The 17738-nt window shown below is 40.9% G+C and overlaps 1 protein-coding gene across 1 annotated transcript in view; it reads right to left on the bottom strand.

The window, feature by feature from the left end:
• The window catches only part of LOC125456559 (cytochrome P450 4B1-like), a 44072-nt gene that overhangs the window by 23419 nt on the left and 2915 nt on the right, over positions 1 to 17738 (bottom strand). The window contains exons 3-5 of the mRNA XM_048539796.2: positions 16103 to 16147; positions 9588 to 9715; positions 2346 to 2470 (exon numbers count right to left, since the gene is read on the bottom strand). Of these exons, the coding sequence (XP_048395753.1) occupies positions 2346 to 2470; positions 9588 to 9715; positions 16103 to 16147 (298 nt within the window). The remainder of the gene's footprint in view (positions 1 to 2345; positions 2471 to 9587; positions 9716 to 16102; positions 16148 to 17738) is intronic.

Raw genomic sequence — 17738 nt, 5'->3', positions numbered from 1 at the left:
TCACTACAAAATTGCCTCTTATTTGCTTCTGCATACAAAAAGAATTGAGTTGACCTCACTGTTTGCCCATTTCAATCGCTTCTCATTGAAGTAGAAGTCACATAATTACAAGGGGTCGGTTCTTGCTCTCAACTGCAGCGTCCCCAACTCCTGTCAAACTCCTAAATTCCCATCACAAGGGCTGCCATACCCCATCACAGATTGTTAAATATCCATTCAAATGCAAATATGACAACCAGAAAATTTTCAAAAACTGATGATGGAATGATGACACCGGTTGTCAAAATCTGACAAGTTCATAAGTATTTCTAACATGCAAACAAGTTACCAAATTAACTTTCCAGTTTAACTCACTGACATGTACTTGGTTCCACAGTTTCAATTTTGTGGTTCATTGTTTAGGAGAGGCGGTCCCTTTATTTACTGAATTAGCTCAACTTTGATTCTGGTGGAGATCTTGGGGCCATCAAATTTAAATGTTGTTCAGTAGGACAAGGAGAAAGTGGTATTAAGTGGCGACTCAATAATATTCACTCCCCCTACAACCCTCACAAATTAACAAAGTGTGGAGCTGGATGGGCACAGCAGGCCAAGCAGCATCTCAGGAGCACAAAAGCTGACGTTTCAGGCCTAGACCCTTCATCACAAATTGTTGGGTAATCACAAAATTAACAAAGTGGTGATGGCTGCATGTTTCCATTGCTGTGTGTTTTAGGTATTTCAAGCAACAGTCCTACCTTTATCCAAAAATTCATTTCTAAACTTAAAGGAAATCATTGCTATTACATTTTTACAATCATTTCTTTCAACATTTTTCTAGCTGCTACAGTGTTGGGTACTTTGTTACTATTTAAGAAGTGAAAGGTTAATCCTTCTTGTTTGATCATGGTTTTAATCTTTTGCATATTAGTTCTACTCTAAAAATTGCTCCAGCTTTATATCCACTCATCAAGGGCATTCTCATCCTCCTGTCTCTATGGATTCTTCATGCCTCTCAGTGATACAGTCCAATTGGTTACTGATTGGTTTATCCTGTTCAGCAATATTTAAACAACTGAAACTAACACATCATCCATAAAACGGTTAAATCTTCCCTTAAATTTCATGTTGACAGCTGACTAGAGTCGGTGGCTTTGCTTGATTGACATCTATATGAAGTTGTGTTTTGTTTTACTGTAATCTCTTTTGTCAATGCATCAATGTTTATTTGCACAAGCCAAAGAGGTGTGGATTACTTAAAGTTTATGTTATTGACACTTTAGTGATTTGCTTCATTGACATTTTTGCAGAGTTGTAGGAACCACCAATTTTACTTTCCAAGAATTATGAATTTCCATGCATGCCATTATTGTTATAGAGTTCATTGGTTCTGTAATAGTGTATATTGGGCAGACAGGCATGGACATGCTGTGGGTTGATATGGAAGGTGAGATGGGCCATTGGGATAGGGTGTGGGTCATGCATTGGCATGGTGGAATGGAGGTGGCATGGGTAGTGAGTGAGAGATGATGGAGTATGAAGAATAGGGCTAGATGCTCAGAAATGTAACAGACAAATGGGACAAACTCTCAGGGGACAGAAGTGGGTCTTTTAACTTCCCATTTCAGCATTTAGCTATGCTGAGACACCGTCCCGCGGTGGAAGGTAAACTCCATCCTGTGCTTATACCGTCTCTCCTCAGAATGAAAATTATGCTATTTGGGGCATTTTTTTAACCAAAGCAGGTAAGGCGTGCCAGGTCTCAACTCAAACTACTCAAATCAGTAATGAAAAGACGGCCACAATGAGATACGATCAGTAACAGCTATGTTGAACACCCCAGTTCAACTGTGTTGCAACCATCTTAAATCTAACATTAGCCCTAATTACTCGTCTCCCCATTCCCAACCGAAGTACTCCCAGAAACCATTCTCATTCAAAATATCCCCAGAAGAAAGAAGTCAAACATTGATGAGAACTAGACAAGTGTATGAATCATACATGGGGCGAACGAGAGAGATGGACAGAGAAAGGAGGCAAAATTAAAAGCAAACTATTTACAAAAAAAACCTACATGATGTTATCATTTGAATTGCTTTTTTAAAATAAAAGAATAAAAATTAAAATCAACAGTTTAAAGCCCCAGTTAATACAGCAGAGAGGAACTAGATACGAGTAAGCTCCATGATCAGACAGCTTTGTTCACTTTTATTATCAGACTAGTGAGGGGAAGAAAAAAATTGAACCATGAAAGATGAAGAGGGGCAACTACAGAAGGAGAGAAAAACTCACATGTTATCTTTGAGAAACTACTATTAATCAAAACAATGTATGAAAGTTACTTCTGAAATCTTTCAAACCCTCACCTTTCAAGCTGACAGTTGCTGTGAAAACTGAAGGCACATTTCAGAATGCTGTCCAATGTCATCAGGCTGATGTGATGGTAAAGTTCCACAGACTTCCCGCTTGTACTGAGCAGCTCCCATTTGTCCTGTGGGGACAGATATAATTAGTTCACAGCCAATCCAGGCCTGTAGTAACACTGTAATTAGCTATTTTCTAATCAACCAGTTCAGTGATGTTATTACACACCTCTGGAGCTTGCGTGACTTGAGTAAATATTAAGTAAGTAATAGCTGCAGGAGCACTGAAAGCTGGGAAGCAGGGTCTGCTATCTGTTTGCCAAGATAGAATTCTGCGTTGTGTGTGGGAAAAGGTTGAGGAGAAGGAGGACGATGCCTGTTGAGTTGGAGTAGAGAGAGAGGATGCCAGGAGGTGGGATGCTGGAAAGGAGTTGGAGAGTGAAAGAGAGAGAGAGATTGCAAGGGGGATTAGATGGGAAAGAGAGAGGGGGAGAGTTTTAACTGGAGGAGGGTTGGACTGGGAGACTACAAAGAAGAGAGAAGAGTTTTAAACCTGTTGATAAAGGAATACTAAAACAAGAATGGTGCCAATGTTAGAGATGGGAGACACAGGGACCTCAGCGGAAGCCTGAAAAAGTTGAAATTAATGAGGAAATGAATTGCTTACAATGAATGTGGGATCATTACCTTAAGGCTGTATGCAGTCAGGAGTTACTTTGTGGGAAAAATGCATTGGATGCTATTGTAGTGAGCACCATGCTAACTGTTAAAATGAAGTCTGAGACTGAGATCTGCAATACATTACAGATGATAGTAACTACCTGATTAACGTACTCCAGTTTTGTGAATACGCTACGGAAAATGCGAAAGCTATGACCTCACCAGCCTAGACAGTCTGTTTACAGTGACGGCTGTTTGTGTGTAGAAGTGAGTCCCAGTTATGTAAAATAAAAGCTTCTGTCATTAGGTTATGCCTGTTGTCTTATGCCAATTTAGCTGCTGTGATACCTAGGAATTCAATGTTTTCCTTGAACGTTCTGACTTTAGATATTAGTGGAGTGCTTGTAATTGAGGATATTGATGATTTTTAAAAAAATCTACTTCCATGACAGTCCAAATACCCTGTCTGGAAACAACTTAATATTACTATATTAATATTATTGAGCAAGGAAACCGGAGCACCCAGAGAAAACTCATGCAGACACAGGGAGAATGTGCAAACTCCACACAGGCAGTCACCTGAGGCTGGAACCGAATGGGGGTAACTGGTGCTGTGAGGTGGCAGTGCTAACTAGTCAGCCACCATGCCAGCCCAATGCCAATGGAAGTAGGCAGCACAACCTTGTCTGTCAGGACTCTGCCCAGGGGAATATAATTCTCCTATGTGGCTGGGTATCATACTTTGGGATGTTTCATTGTGTTAAAAGGAGATGTTTAATATGAGCTTATACGGTAATCCACTCGTTGCTATTGCAGGCAAAATTGGCCACCAGAGGGAGATATTTTAATATCAAATAATTTACTTGCTACTCTGAGCAAGTTGAGAAGTGACAGCAGATTCTGGCCCTAGAAGACACTAATATTGATTGACAAAGTAATAACACCAAAATTTGGTGGGCGCAGTCCTCTACAATTATAATGTTTACAATTATAAAAACTTTCTCTGTCTCAGTCACAATAGGGGGACTTTGCTGGCTCAGTCTTATCAGACTTTTTCTTGGTGGATCTATCACAGAAAAGGGAGTCAAACATCACGAAGGGAAGGATCACGATTATGAGAAGGAAGATGATTATAATGATGCAGAAGAGAAGTAAAAGCAACTTCATAGATTATGCCGATGATGATAGTAGAGGGAACAGTGAGGAGGAACAAATGTTTAAGCCTACCAAGGTTCCATGGAACTACATTGTGCCCACGTTTTTCTTCCACGACTTTCCCCTATAGCTCCTTGTATTACTTGCTTATTCACTCCCGTGCTCCATCTCCAAACTTGGGTCAAAGTGAAGTATGGGAAGGTGGGACTAAAATTAGTGTTAACAATGAAGGGGTACTGACTGATTCATGGACCATAGAATTGTACGACACAGAGAAAGGTCCTTCAGCCCATCGAGCTTGTGCCAATCAAAAACAAAAACCTAACGATTCCATTTCTATTTTCTAGCACAGCATGATGGAACAAAAGGGATGGCATGTCTGCGAGCTGTCTCAGCTTCCTGGAGGAAGAAGATCGCCATGGCTACAGAGCTGAGGGACATAACTGAGCAATAGTCATTAGAAATAGTCAAATAAATCTGAAGCTGAACACTTATGAAGGGTCTAGGCCCGAAACGCCAGCTTTTGTGCTCTTAAGATGCTGCTTGGCCTGCTCTGTTCATTTAGCTCCACACTTTGTTATCTCGGATTCTACAATATCTGCAGTTCCCATTATCACTTAATCCCCAAGATTTTTTGCAGCATCTGACAATGATGTTTCTCAATTGTACAGCTCACATTTCATCAAATTGAGAATTTCGGGCCAAATTTTGGCAAAGGCAGAAACTACATTCCCAACACTTGTATAGCTACCTGTGGGGTTAAGCTCCCCACACACAGCCCATGATCATCCATGCACTCCACAGCCACAAAGCCCAAGCCTTCTGAACCAGTCAGTACTTGGGCATGCATTTGCTCCAGGGATATTAAAGCATCAGGAGGTTGGCTCAGGGAATGGGAGGGGATGCCAGGTGACATCAGCTCCAGTCAAATGTGAAGACCTGCTTCGGGGAATTTACAGTCAGTAAGCTGGGGGATGAGGCATTGTGAGGTCTAGGAAGCAGACTGCCAGTCCAGAGGATGTACCATGTACCACAAGTAGCAAGTTGCATTTTTCTTTCTTAAAATGAGTTTAAAATATTTTTGGTGGCGGACGTATTGATGGTGGTGGTGGTGGTGTAGTGGTGGTTAGTGTGTGGGTGGTGTTGGATGCAAATGGGCCTTCAAGCTGGTTTTAGAGTAACTTTGTGCACATTCCAAGGTCTTCAACACCAAAATGCCATCTTCATCACAGAAACAAATGCAAATCAGTGAGATTTTCACTTACCTTGAAACCAATGCATTGTCCTATGCACCACTTGCTCCAAACTAAGAGCTAGCAGCAAGTTTAGCACTGCGTAAGTGGGATGTTTGTAAATTGGATTACCTCAGGCAGCATTTGAGCCAGGCATTGCACATGGATGCCATTATGAGATGAAGGTGGACTGAACAGAGCACAAAAAACCCAATCCTGACGGTGAAAGTTCTCATTGATGTTGTATTTACAGTAAAGACATGTGTCAGACTTTCTATGCAAGAGATTCATGATCATGGGAGAGAGGAAACAGAAATTATTGAGAGTGGAAAGAATTATGCCTTTGAATTAAACTGATACAATAGCTTAGTCATTGAGAAACAGATTCTGGATGAATGGTGCAAATAGTGTTGTCATACATTGATGAATGGAAGTACAGTACAGACATTTTAGCACAAGTAATGTTGATTTTTACACATCAAGTTTCAACCAGGATTTGAACTTGTTTTACAAGACTATCTTTTCAGGACTTTTGAGATTGACTGCTTGTGACAGTGTCTCCATTGTAATAGCAGTGAAGCAACTTTTTTTGCTCAGTGACATTGATTTACAGTATGTGATGTTTAAATCAAACAAGCTTGTGTTAGGTTTGAAAGAAAAATGGTTCAGCAGCAGCAGTGTTGCATTGGGAAATCATATTTGTCTGGGCAGCATTGCATTGCTCACAGGAAATAAGGGAATAGATGATGTTTCGATTTAGGTTTCAATTATGCAAAACCACTCTTTGAAGCATTTCAATGTTTAGTAAGTCAATTGTGAAGAACGGACATTTCAAAGAATTTTCCAGTGTCACAGTGTGATGCAGCGGCATTTCAACCTCTGAATGAAGTGAGGTGGCTGTCAATGTGAATCTTCAATGTCTTAATGAAGTATTACACAGAACAAGAAGTAAGTGCAGTGATCCAACAAGCTCTGTCTGAAAATGCTCACAAAGCAACAATATCACGTTGCAGTGACAACTCTGAATGATGTTTAAACTAAACATCACCGTGCACATTCTCGCCAAGAAACTGACACCAATTGTAGCTGTGCATTTTGCAAAAACCAAGATTAATAAAGTGAAAACTTAGTTTCTAGGTCAACACTTTTATTGGAATGATGAAGTTTAAGAAGGATGCACTTGCTGCATTCCTTCAATTCACATCAAGGGGAGATGATGGTCTAATAGTATTATTGCCGGACTGATAATCCAGAGACCTAGATAATGTTCTGGGGACCTGGGTTTGAATACTGCCACAGCAGATGGTGGAAATTGAACTCAATAAATATCTGGAATTAAGAGTTTGACAATGACTGTGAATCCATTGTCGATTGTTGGAAAACCCATCTGGTTCACTAATGCCCTTTAGGGAAGGAGACTGCCACCCTCACCTGGTCTGGCCTACATGTGACTCCAGACCCACAGCAATGTGGTTGACTCTTAACTGCCCCCTGGGCAATTAGGGATGGGCAATAAATACTGCCTAGCCAGTTAAGGCCTCATCCCATGAATGAATAAAGGATAACAAAAATCTGTTCAACTTCTTTGAGACCGCCTGGAAAGCAAACTTCCAGAAGTGAAAATATTGGAGAGCCATGCATTTGGTCAGGCTGCAATCACCATAAGAATCAATAACGAATTTGGAAAAGACCAGTATCGAGCAACTAATACCGAAATACTCCACTCTTGTAACAAACTATAGTGAAGAGTGACAACAAGAACATGTGAACTATACTCTGTTTACAAGGTTGTGGAAAATGTCAAGTTTGGCTCCACTCAGACATTCAGTGATTTGGGGGATTTTGGTCCAAAAGGCAGCCAATTTCTTCTGGACATTTGTGAAACATTTCAAGCATCAAGTGCTGACTGTGAGTGTAGATTTTGCTGATCTAAATACAGAATAAATTAGAAATAAATTACCAGACAACTTGATTGAATTAAATCGTACATTTAGCCTGAACAAAATATCAACCTGGATGCAGCACAACATTATTGGGCAGTAAATAAAGACTGCGGCATGAAAAGCTGCCCATAAAAGCGCAAATAAATTACTAGTTCTGAGGAGAGGTCGCTGGACCCAAAACATTAACTCTGTTTTCTCCTTCACAGATGCTGCCAGACCTGCTGAGCTTTTCCAGCAACTTTGTTTTTGTTCATTAATTTACTAGTATCAGTTTTTGATCACATGCTTTTATGTGGTGTACACAGCGTCACCACTAAACAGGTCTCCTGACTCCTGAACCAAGCAAACCATTTTTAATAAGTAGAATACCTGTAATTGTAAAATTATAAATGCATACTTTCATAGTTAAAACAGCCAAAAAAATTACAGTGTGGTCTCTGCTCAATATGCCAATCATATTACTCCAGAGACCTGAATTGGCACCTGGAAAAAATAGAGGGAAATTTAACTGAAAAAAATTCCATACATTCCACCTCTGAATCTAGGACCAATCATTTTGGCCAGTGATATTATTTGTACATCCATGGTTCAGAGGCACCTGTTAATGTAAAAGATTTCAAATGGGCCAAATTTCATCAGCGAGATATTAAAAACATGACTTCAGGTCCACCTTTGGAAGAGGTCAAATGTACCTTTGAGGGAGAAAGAATGTTGTTTGGGAGAGTTTATAAGTTTTGTGAGAGGTCAGATGCCGTTTAGGATTTTATAGAAGTAGATATGAACATGTTTTAAAGTAGGTCAAACTTAGCAGAACTGTCATGGTATTTAAATCTCCAAGTTCTCTACATTTTTGCAAAGAAAACAGTGAGTTAAAAAGATTACTGTTCGAAATTTGCATAATGCTTGAGAGTTATCATTGATAGGATTTGTGATAAGTGAGCTGTTCAGTTAGCTCAGTCAGCTGGATTGTTGGTTTGTGATACAGAGTGATGACAACAGCACTGGTTAAATTCCCACACTGGTTGAGGTTACCATGAATGAGTCTCCTTCTTAAGCTCTCCACCCACCTGAGGCACAAAGACCGTCAGGTTAAATCACCACCACTTGCCTCTCTCTCTCTCTCTAATGAGAGAGGAATCCTATGATCCTCATGTTGCATATCCAATTTCACAACTCACCACCACCATCATGGGGTTGGGAGGAAGAAAAGAAATGTAAGTTTGCTGTTGGATCAACAGCTCCAAGTGTTTGATACAGGAATAATAATACGAATGTTTGTTTTCATGGGGGATTAGGTACTTGAAGGAAATGGTTGCATTTTTATAACAGATTAAGAACTTGAAAGACTTTAAGTGTACTGAATGGTGTTCTTATGAATGAACATTTTTTAAAATATTGGTCATCAATAAGCATCTATAATTTATTTTATTTCAGCTCGACATAATTGCTGAAGTGGATACAGACTGACTTGGCATATAGGTGTGGGGGAGAAAGGTTGTGGGTATAGACTGGAATGAAATGCAGTCAGTTGACGGAAGGGTTATAAAGAGCCTGGAGGATGAGTGGTGGTCAAGATTTGACATTAATTTGGTATGCAGTCTATGAAGGGCAATGGGAGGTCAGTAGAAGGACATACATGGCATGGAAGGCGGAAGGACCATATGGGGGTCAAGATGTGGCCCGTTGCCACAGAGAGTGCGTGCGCACCTGTGTGTGAAGTCAGAGGGATTATTTTGGCTTCTTTTAAAAGAGTAGGGATGAAATTCTGGACCACCAAGAAAGGCCTTCTAAATAATCCTTCTCTGCTCTTAGCAGTTTCTGCTGCCACCTCCATACTATTTCCAGGTTGAAAGGTGAATGTCCCGTTAAGACCTGTACCCTACAACCCCCACCTACCACAGAATGAAAATCTAAATATCCAGGGCAGTTTCTCCCGAGTTGGTTTTGGAGTTGGGAAACTTGCTGACTGCACGTCCCCATCACTGAAATGAAAAATTTGGCCCTTCCTTTCAAGTCACAAGTGCAATCAGGATTTCTCTATCTACGTGACTGTAACTTTGACACAAAAGCCGGACTTCTGCCAAATGTAGGGATAAATGAGAAAACCACAAAGAAATTCACCTCCGATCCCATTTTTATGCTGAGATGTAGAGCTATCAAGATATAGCTCCAACTCATTTCAGATTAGAACTTTATAGACAAAACCAAAGAAGAGACCTAGTGTTATCATCAGCAAACACATTTAAAAAAAATACCAGCATGATCTTGGTGGACTCTGCAATCTCCTGCACGTATGACTTCAATATGTCATAATGGAATCCAGGTGTCAACAGTCGCCGATGACGATGCCACTTCTGGCCACTGTTTATCAGTAAACCATCACCTGAAATTCACAGAATAGGACTAAACACAGAAAGAATGCACCTTGCTGTATTGCTACTGAAACAATTAAACTTTTGTTATCATTTTGTAAATAATTGAATGGCTAATATAGAAAAAAAGCAATCATAAAAAACGTTTTGAATACTTATTTAGTAAGTGCATTGAAAAGCATAGAAATAAGTCATAGAAATTAGGAAGACTATGAATTGATTGTTTAAGTTATTTGAACTCAGCTGGGGTGGCAGTAGGATTATTTAATGGGGCCGAATACTTGAGGCAGATAGAATTAAAAATCAGATTCCTGCTCCTGACTGCTATCCAAGATAACAAAGTGTGGAGCTGGACGAACACATCCAGTTCACTTTCTAGACAGCACAACTGAATGAGTGTTGTCAATAGGTAATGATGCACGGCTGTGATAGCATGTTATTCAAACATAAGAAAATAAGAAATAGGAACAAAGTAGGCCATTCAGCCCTTCAAGCCTGCACTGCCATTCAAGAAGATCAGAGCTGATGTTTTCCGGGCCTTAATTATTCTTTCATGCCAGCTCATCCTAGCTGTCAGCTCCTCGATGTTTTAATCATCTATTACCTCTATAAATATTATCAGAGAACCACTCTCTGGATATAAAATTCTAGACATTCACTAGAAGAAATTAATTCACATCTCAGTTTTAAATGAGTGCCCTCTTACTTTGTAACCTTACTTTGTCACCAAGTTTGAGATTCCCCCACTCATGGAAACATCTTCCCAACATTTAGCCTATCAAGCCCTCTCAGAATCTTTTCTGTTTCAAGAATATCACCCTTCACTCTAATCTGTAGTGAATAAAGGCCTAACATGTTTAGCTGCTCTTGATAGGTCAACCCCTTCATTCCAGAAATCAGCCTAGATAATCTCTGTTCAACTTCCTCCAATGTCAGAATATCCTCTCTTAAGTATGGGGACAAAACAGTGCACAGTATTCCAGGTGTGAACTTAACAATGCCCCGTACAGTTGTAACAGGATTTTTTTAATTTTTAAACTCCAAACCCCTAGTGAAAGACAAAAATTCCATTTGACAGTTTAATGACTTGCTGCACCTGCATGCTAACCTTTTGTGCTCCATGCACAAGAACACACAGATCCCTTTGCCTTCACCTTTTTGGATTTTGCTCCATTTAAACAATAATCTGCCCTTTGATTCTTCCTATCAAAATGCATGACCTCTGTACTGATGCCTTCCTTTATTAATAAAACTATCCTGCCTCTTTTCCTTTTTGCCTATCTTTCCTGAATATCGCTATCCTTGAATACTGAATTCCTAGTCTTGGTGATTGTGCTATCCCATTCTAGCTATCAAGTCATCTTCATGTACTTCTATTTATGCTGTTAACTCATCCATCTTGTTGCAAATGCTTTGTCCATTCATCTAAAGAACATAGAACATAGAACATTACAGCACAGTATAGGCCCTTCGGCCTTCGATGTTGTGCTGACCTGTCATACTGATCTCAAGCCCATCTAACCTACACTATTCCATGTACGTCCATATGCTTATCCAATGACGACATAAATGTACCTAAAGTTGGCGAATCTACTACCGTTGCAGGCAAAGCCCTCCATTCCCTTACAACTCTCTGAGTAAAGAAAATACCTCTGACATCTGTCCTATATCTTTCACCCCTCAATTTAAAGCTATGCCCCCTTGTGCTCGCCGTCACCATCCTAGGAAAAAGGCTCTCCCTATCCACCCTATCTAACCCTCTCTGATTATTTTATATGTTTCAATTAAGTCACCTCTCAACCTTCTTCTCTCTAATGAAAACAGCCTCAAGTCCCTCAGCCTTTCCTCGTAAGACCTTCCCTCCATACCAGGCAACATCCTAGTAAATCTCCTCTGCACCCTTTCCAAAGCTTCCACATCCTTCTTATAATGTGGTGACCAGAACTGTACACAATACTCCAAGTGTGGCCACACCAGAGTTTTGTACAGCTGCAGCATAACCTTATGGTTCCGGAACTCGATCCCTCTATTAATAAAAGCTAAAACACTGTATGCCTTCTTAACAGCCCTGTCAACCTGGGTGGCAACTTTCAAGAATCTGTGTACATGGACACCAAGATCTCTCCGCTCATCTACACTGCTAAGAATCTTACCATTAGTCCAGTACTTTGCCTTCTGGTTACTCCTACCAAAGTGCATCACCTCACACTTGTCTGCATTAAACTCCATTTGCCACCTGTCAGCCCAGCTCTGCAGCTTATCTATGTCTCTCTGCAACCTACAGCATCCTTCATCACTATCCACAACTCCACCGACCTTAGAGTCGTCTGCAAATTTACTAACCCATCCTTCTACGCCCTCATCCAGGTCATTTATAAAAATGACAAACAGCAGTGGACCCAACACTGACCCTTGCGGTACACCACTAGTAACTGGTCTCCAGGATGGACATTTCCCATCAACTACCACCCTCTGTCTTCTTTCAGCAAGCTAATTTCCGATCCAAACTGCTGTATCTCCCACAATTCCATTCCTCTGCATTTTGTACAATAGCCTATTGTGGGGAACCTTATCGAACACCTTGCTGAAATCCATACACACCACATCAACCAGTTTACTCTCATCTACCTGTTTGGTCACCTTCTCAAAGAACTCAATAAGGTTTGTGAGGCACGACCTTCCCTTCACAAAACCGTGCTGACTATCCCTAATCAATTTATTCTTTTCTAGATGATTATAAATCCTATCTCTTATAACCTTTTCCAACACTTTACCAACAACTTAGGTAAGGCTTACTGGTCTATAATTACCAGGGTTGTCTCTACTCCCCTTCTTGAACAGGGAAACCACATTTGCTATCCTCCAGTCATCTGGCACTATTCCTGTAGACAATGACGAGTTAAAGATCAATGCCAAAGGCTCGGAAATCTCCTCCCTGGCTTCCCAGAGGATCTGAGGATAAATCCCATCCGGCCCAGGGGACTTACCTATCTTCACCCTCTGAAGTATTTCTAATACCTCTTCCTTGTGAACCTCAATCCCACCTAGTCTAGTAGCCTGTATCTCAGTATTCTCCTTGACAACATTGTCGTTTTCTCGAGTGAATACTGTTGAAAAATATTCATTTAGCGCTTCCCCTATCTCATCTGACTCCACACACAACTTATCACTACTATCCTTGATTGGGCCTAATCTTACTTTCGTCATTCTTTTATTCCTTAAATACCTATAGAACCTCAAGCTGTGAAGTTTTATAATTATTCTTTACTCTGGTTCTAATTACTGCTATGCTCTTCTGTATATATTTTCTACCCCTTCGTGTCTGATTATCACTCAACTCTTCCTTACCTTGCACCTCTGCTCTTTACATTCATTTGTTAAAAATGAACATTTAAATGAACTCGCCTCTTTAAACTAATTAGACGAAAGCCCTGTCTACAACTTGAGTTACTCAATTTACTTGGATGCTGTTCTCAGCATGATATAATTGAAGTCCATCCCAAAAGAACAGCTCTCTTTTCTGAGTGCTTGTGCCAGAAATCAGAATCCATCTCTCCTGAGCCAATCTTTCAGGCACACATTTACCTCTCTAATCTTATTTATGTTATGCCGATTTGCATGTGGCTCAGATAGCAATCCTGAGGTTATTACGTTTGTGTTTCTTCTTTCTAATTAGTCAGGAGCCATTTTTAATCCCTCAGCAAAACCACTCTGTTGTGGGAACCCATGTGGACCACAATAATTGTACCCTTCACTCCCACTCTAAATTTCTCTCCAGACCAGAAGGGATGTTGTTAACCTTGACACTAGGTAGCAACACACCCTGCATTGTCGATAACAAGGTGTAGAACTGGATGAACACAGCAAGCCAAACAACATCAGAAGAGCAGGAAGGCTGACATTTCGGGCCTAGACCCTTCTTCAGAAATGGGGGAGGGGAAGGGGGTTCTGAAATAAATAGGGAGAGAGGGGGAGGCAGATAGAAGATGGATAGAGGATAAGATAGGTGGAGAGGAGGCAGACCGGCCAAAGAGGTGGAGGTGGAGCCAGTAAAGGTGAGTCTAGGTGGGGAGGTAGGGAGGAGATAGGTCAGTTCAGGGAGGATGGGCAGGTCAAGGGGGCTTGAGGTGGGAGGAGGGGATAGGTGGGAGGAAGGACAGGTTAGGGAGGTGGGGACGAGCTGGGCTAGTTTTGGGATGTGGTAGGGGGAAGGGAAGATTTTGAAGCTTGTGAAGTCCACATTGTTACCATTGGGTTGCAGGGTTCCCAAGCGGAATATGAGTTGCTGTTCCTGCAACCTTCGGGTGGCATAATTGTGGCACTGCAGGATGCCCATGATGGACATGTCATCTGCAGAATGGGAGGGGGAGTTGAAATGTTTGGCGACTGGGAGGTGCAGTTGTTTAGTGTGAACTGAGTGTAGGTGTTCTGCAAAGCAGCCCCCAAGCCTCCGCTTGGTTTCCCCAATGTAGGGGAGGCCACAGTGGGAACAGCAGATGCAGTATACCACATTGGCAGATGTGCAGGTGAACATCTGCTTGATGTGGAACGTCTTCTTGGGGCCTGGGATAGGAATGAGGGGGGAGGTGTAGGGGCAGGTGTAGCACTTCCTACAGTTGAAGGGGAAAGGGCCAGGTGTGGTGGGTTTGGAGGGGAGTGTGGAGCAGACGAGGGAGTCATGGAAAGCAGACAAGGGTGGGGAGGGAAAAATATCTTTGGCGGAAGAGTCGGAGGATGATGTGTTGGATCTGGAGGTTGGTAGGGCGGTACGTGAGGGCAAGGGGGATTCTGTTTTGGTTATTATTGCGGGGACGGGGTGTGAGGGACGTGTTCTGGGGAATGCTCAACCACGTCCTGAAGCAAACCAGGTACATGTAGACTTCACAAGCTTCAAAATTTCCCTCACCCTACCGCATTCCAAAACCTGCCCAGCTCGTCCCCCTCTCCCTAACCTGTCTTTCCTCCTACCTAACCCCTCCTCCCACCTCAAGCCCCACTCCCATCTCCTACCTACTAACTTCATCCCCCCTTTGACCTGCCTGTCCTCCCTGGACTGACCTATCTCCTCTTCTACACTCCCCACCTACACTCACCTTTACTGGCTCCATCCCCACCTGTTTGCGACCTGTCCTGTCTGTCTCATCTCCACCTATCTTCTCCTCTATCCATCTTCTATCAGCCTCCCCCTCGCTCCCTATTTATTTCAGAATCCCCCACCTCTCCCCCATTTCTGAAGAAGGGTCTAGCCCGAAATGTCAGCTTTCCTGCTTCTCTGATGCAGCTTGGCCTGCTGGGTTCCTCCAGCTCTATACCTTGTAATCTCAGATTCTCCAGCATCTGCAGTTCCTACTGCCTGCATTGTATCTTTGCACTGCCTGGATATAGGTGAAAACAATTGTAATGGAATTGGGTTCCATGTCTGGTAAATGAAAAAGACTTAGCGGTCAATTTTCAACTGACAGCCAAAAACGTTCCGTATTAATTAGTGCTATAATATATAGTAGGATTTAATTCTACACATGCGATGAAAACTATTCGAGCAAGCATTTAAAACCAATTAAGAAATTTACTGACTAGTGATCTGCTCTATTATAAGTATCTTCTATTTTAATATATTATTCTGAGCAGGGAGCAATAACAGCTGCCTCGAACCGGTGAGGTCTTTAATAAATATGCAGATTGAGGCTTAACAGACTGCCTAAATCACTGCCTTAAGAGAGGAAGTAGTCAAAATTTCCCTTTGGCTGAAGCTAGTGAGAAGAACAGCCAGAAGCGCCCATTCTTTTAAGTGTCAACTTCCAACTTTGTTTGTGGGGTCATGGAGAGTAGAAATGCTCTTTTGTTTTCACAAGGGAACTTTAGACATACCCTGAACTAGGTTCTCCCATTTCTGATTGAGGGGCCCATTTACTTAGGAACTAAGAATCTTCCTTCAGTTCCATTGGTGATCTGCTAAATGAAATTTTGCTTTTGCCCACTGCTACTGCTGCTGCTCCTCCCTGCAAAATTTGTGCAGATAATGTGCCGATTCAGACAACTAAGGATCAAGTACAAAAGTCTCCCAGGTCTCATACTGCTAAGATGAAGAGTCTATTCACACTTTCCTTAGCTGTTGTCTACGTGATTTCTACTCAGTGAAAATTAGGGTGTAATACAATGAGGTAATTAAATAATATGGTGTAAGTGGTTCTGAAATCAAACAAAAACACAAAGGTATGGAATGGCAGAAAAATATTTCTCGCAATATGCAAGCAATGTTATCTATTCAGAGATACTTTATTCTTTCTGCATAACTTAATGCATAAAAATCACTCATTATTGCTGCTATAACTGTGAGCAAAGTTTAAGAGAATGCTCCACTCACTGCAATGAGGCAGGCATAGAGTTATAATACATACCGATCCAAGGAAGCATAAACCGGTACACCACATCATCTTTTGGCTCTGCAAAATATACAAAATCACTAATGTATGCATATAACATACAGCACAAAGTTTTGCAATCAAGTCCATCTTGTTTAGAACAAAGAACAAAGACAATTACAGCACAGGAACAGGCCCTTTGGCGCTCCAAGCCTGCGCCGATCCAGATCCTCTATCAAAACCTGTCATCTATTTTCTAAGGGTCTGTATCCCTTGGCTCCCTGCCCATCCATGTACCTGTCCAGAAACATCTTAAAAGACACTATTGTGTCTGTGCCTACCACCTCCGCTGGCACCGCCTTCCAGGCACCACCACCCTCTGCGTAAAGAACTTTCCACACATATCTCCCTTAAACTTTTCCCCTCTCACTTTGAACCCATGACCCCTAGTAATTGAGTCCCCCACTCTGGGAAAAAGCTTCTTGCTACTTTGACATATTCCTTGCTGCACTTTATAAAGTTGAGCTATTTTCCATCAAAATTTCTCCATTGAAAATAATTTCAGTCACGAGTTGTCTTTAAGTTAAAGTGGAATAAGGTGATTGGGCCAAGCAGGCAAACAAAAAGCATAAGATACAAATGATGAAATAGATTGAGATGATAGCAACAGAAAGATGAGTGGGTAGGAAATTAACAAAGTAAGTTTGTTTAAATGAAAGGATCAAGAAGTTAGTACTTGGAAGGGAAACAAAAGGAAGCTTCAACGAAGAAAATATATACTTAGATATTTTTCAAAGAATCAATAAGCACTCCATGCAAAACAGTTTTCTTCTACTCTACATGATACTAGATATGTTACATATGATATATAATCAAAGATGAAAAACATATTTATGAGAGAGAGAGAAAAATCGAGTAAGAGTGGAAAGTGAATGTATGTCAGGCTTTTGGAAATAATTGAAGGGAGTGTCAAGAAACCTGGAGACTGAAAATTAATTGTGGAATGGTAGGTCATGTCAATTGACCGATTGAGAGTTTGTCCTTAAGTGGTGGGAACACTAAAATCTAATTCAACGCCAGAATTTCGCTGTTAAAATTGCCCCAGAAAAATCAATTTATTTTTCATTTGCTAAATACATGATATGTACTTAAATGCTCTGGACATGAATTGACCTCACTTTTGGAGACTTGCTCCAGCAGTTCTTGCTCTTTTGAACACGATATAACAAAATGTTTATTGTCCGATCTGTAATCCTTCTCTCGCCCCTAGTCTATACCCTTTCTCATTCCATTGTAAACATTGGTACACCCTTCTATCAAAACTATAGTCCTTGCTTCATGAATTTTACATTGGTGGTACACATTGTTATTTGTACAACACTTAAAACAATGGAATAGATAGATATTACTGTTTTCTATTTAAATATCTTAAAAATCATAATGCTAAAAAAGTATCACATTTGTTCAAAACTTCCAGAATAGGAATTTATAAATGTTCCACACATTCAAAAACCAAATTGCTTTTAAGATGTTGTTAGGTTTATTAATAAAGCATGGTTGAACCACCAAAGCAATCTTGATTTATTTGCAAAATATGACATATTTCCCGCTGGATAAAGTGATAATCTTCTTTAACATTTCAGACTAAGATTTAAAGTGCATTTATACTGAA

Source organism: Stegostoma tigrinum, chromosome 8 (assembly GCF_030684315.1).
Source record: "Stegostoma tigrinum isolate sSteTig4 chromosome 8, sSteTig4.hap1, whole genome shotgun sequence".
Classification (NCBI taxonomy): Eukaryota; Metazoa; Chordata; class Chondrichthyes; order Orectolobiformes; family Stegostomatidae; genus Stegostoma; species Stegostoma tigrinum.
Note: the sequence above shows the minus strand (reverse complement) of the source record. Positions and strands in the feature narration are given on the sequence as shown.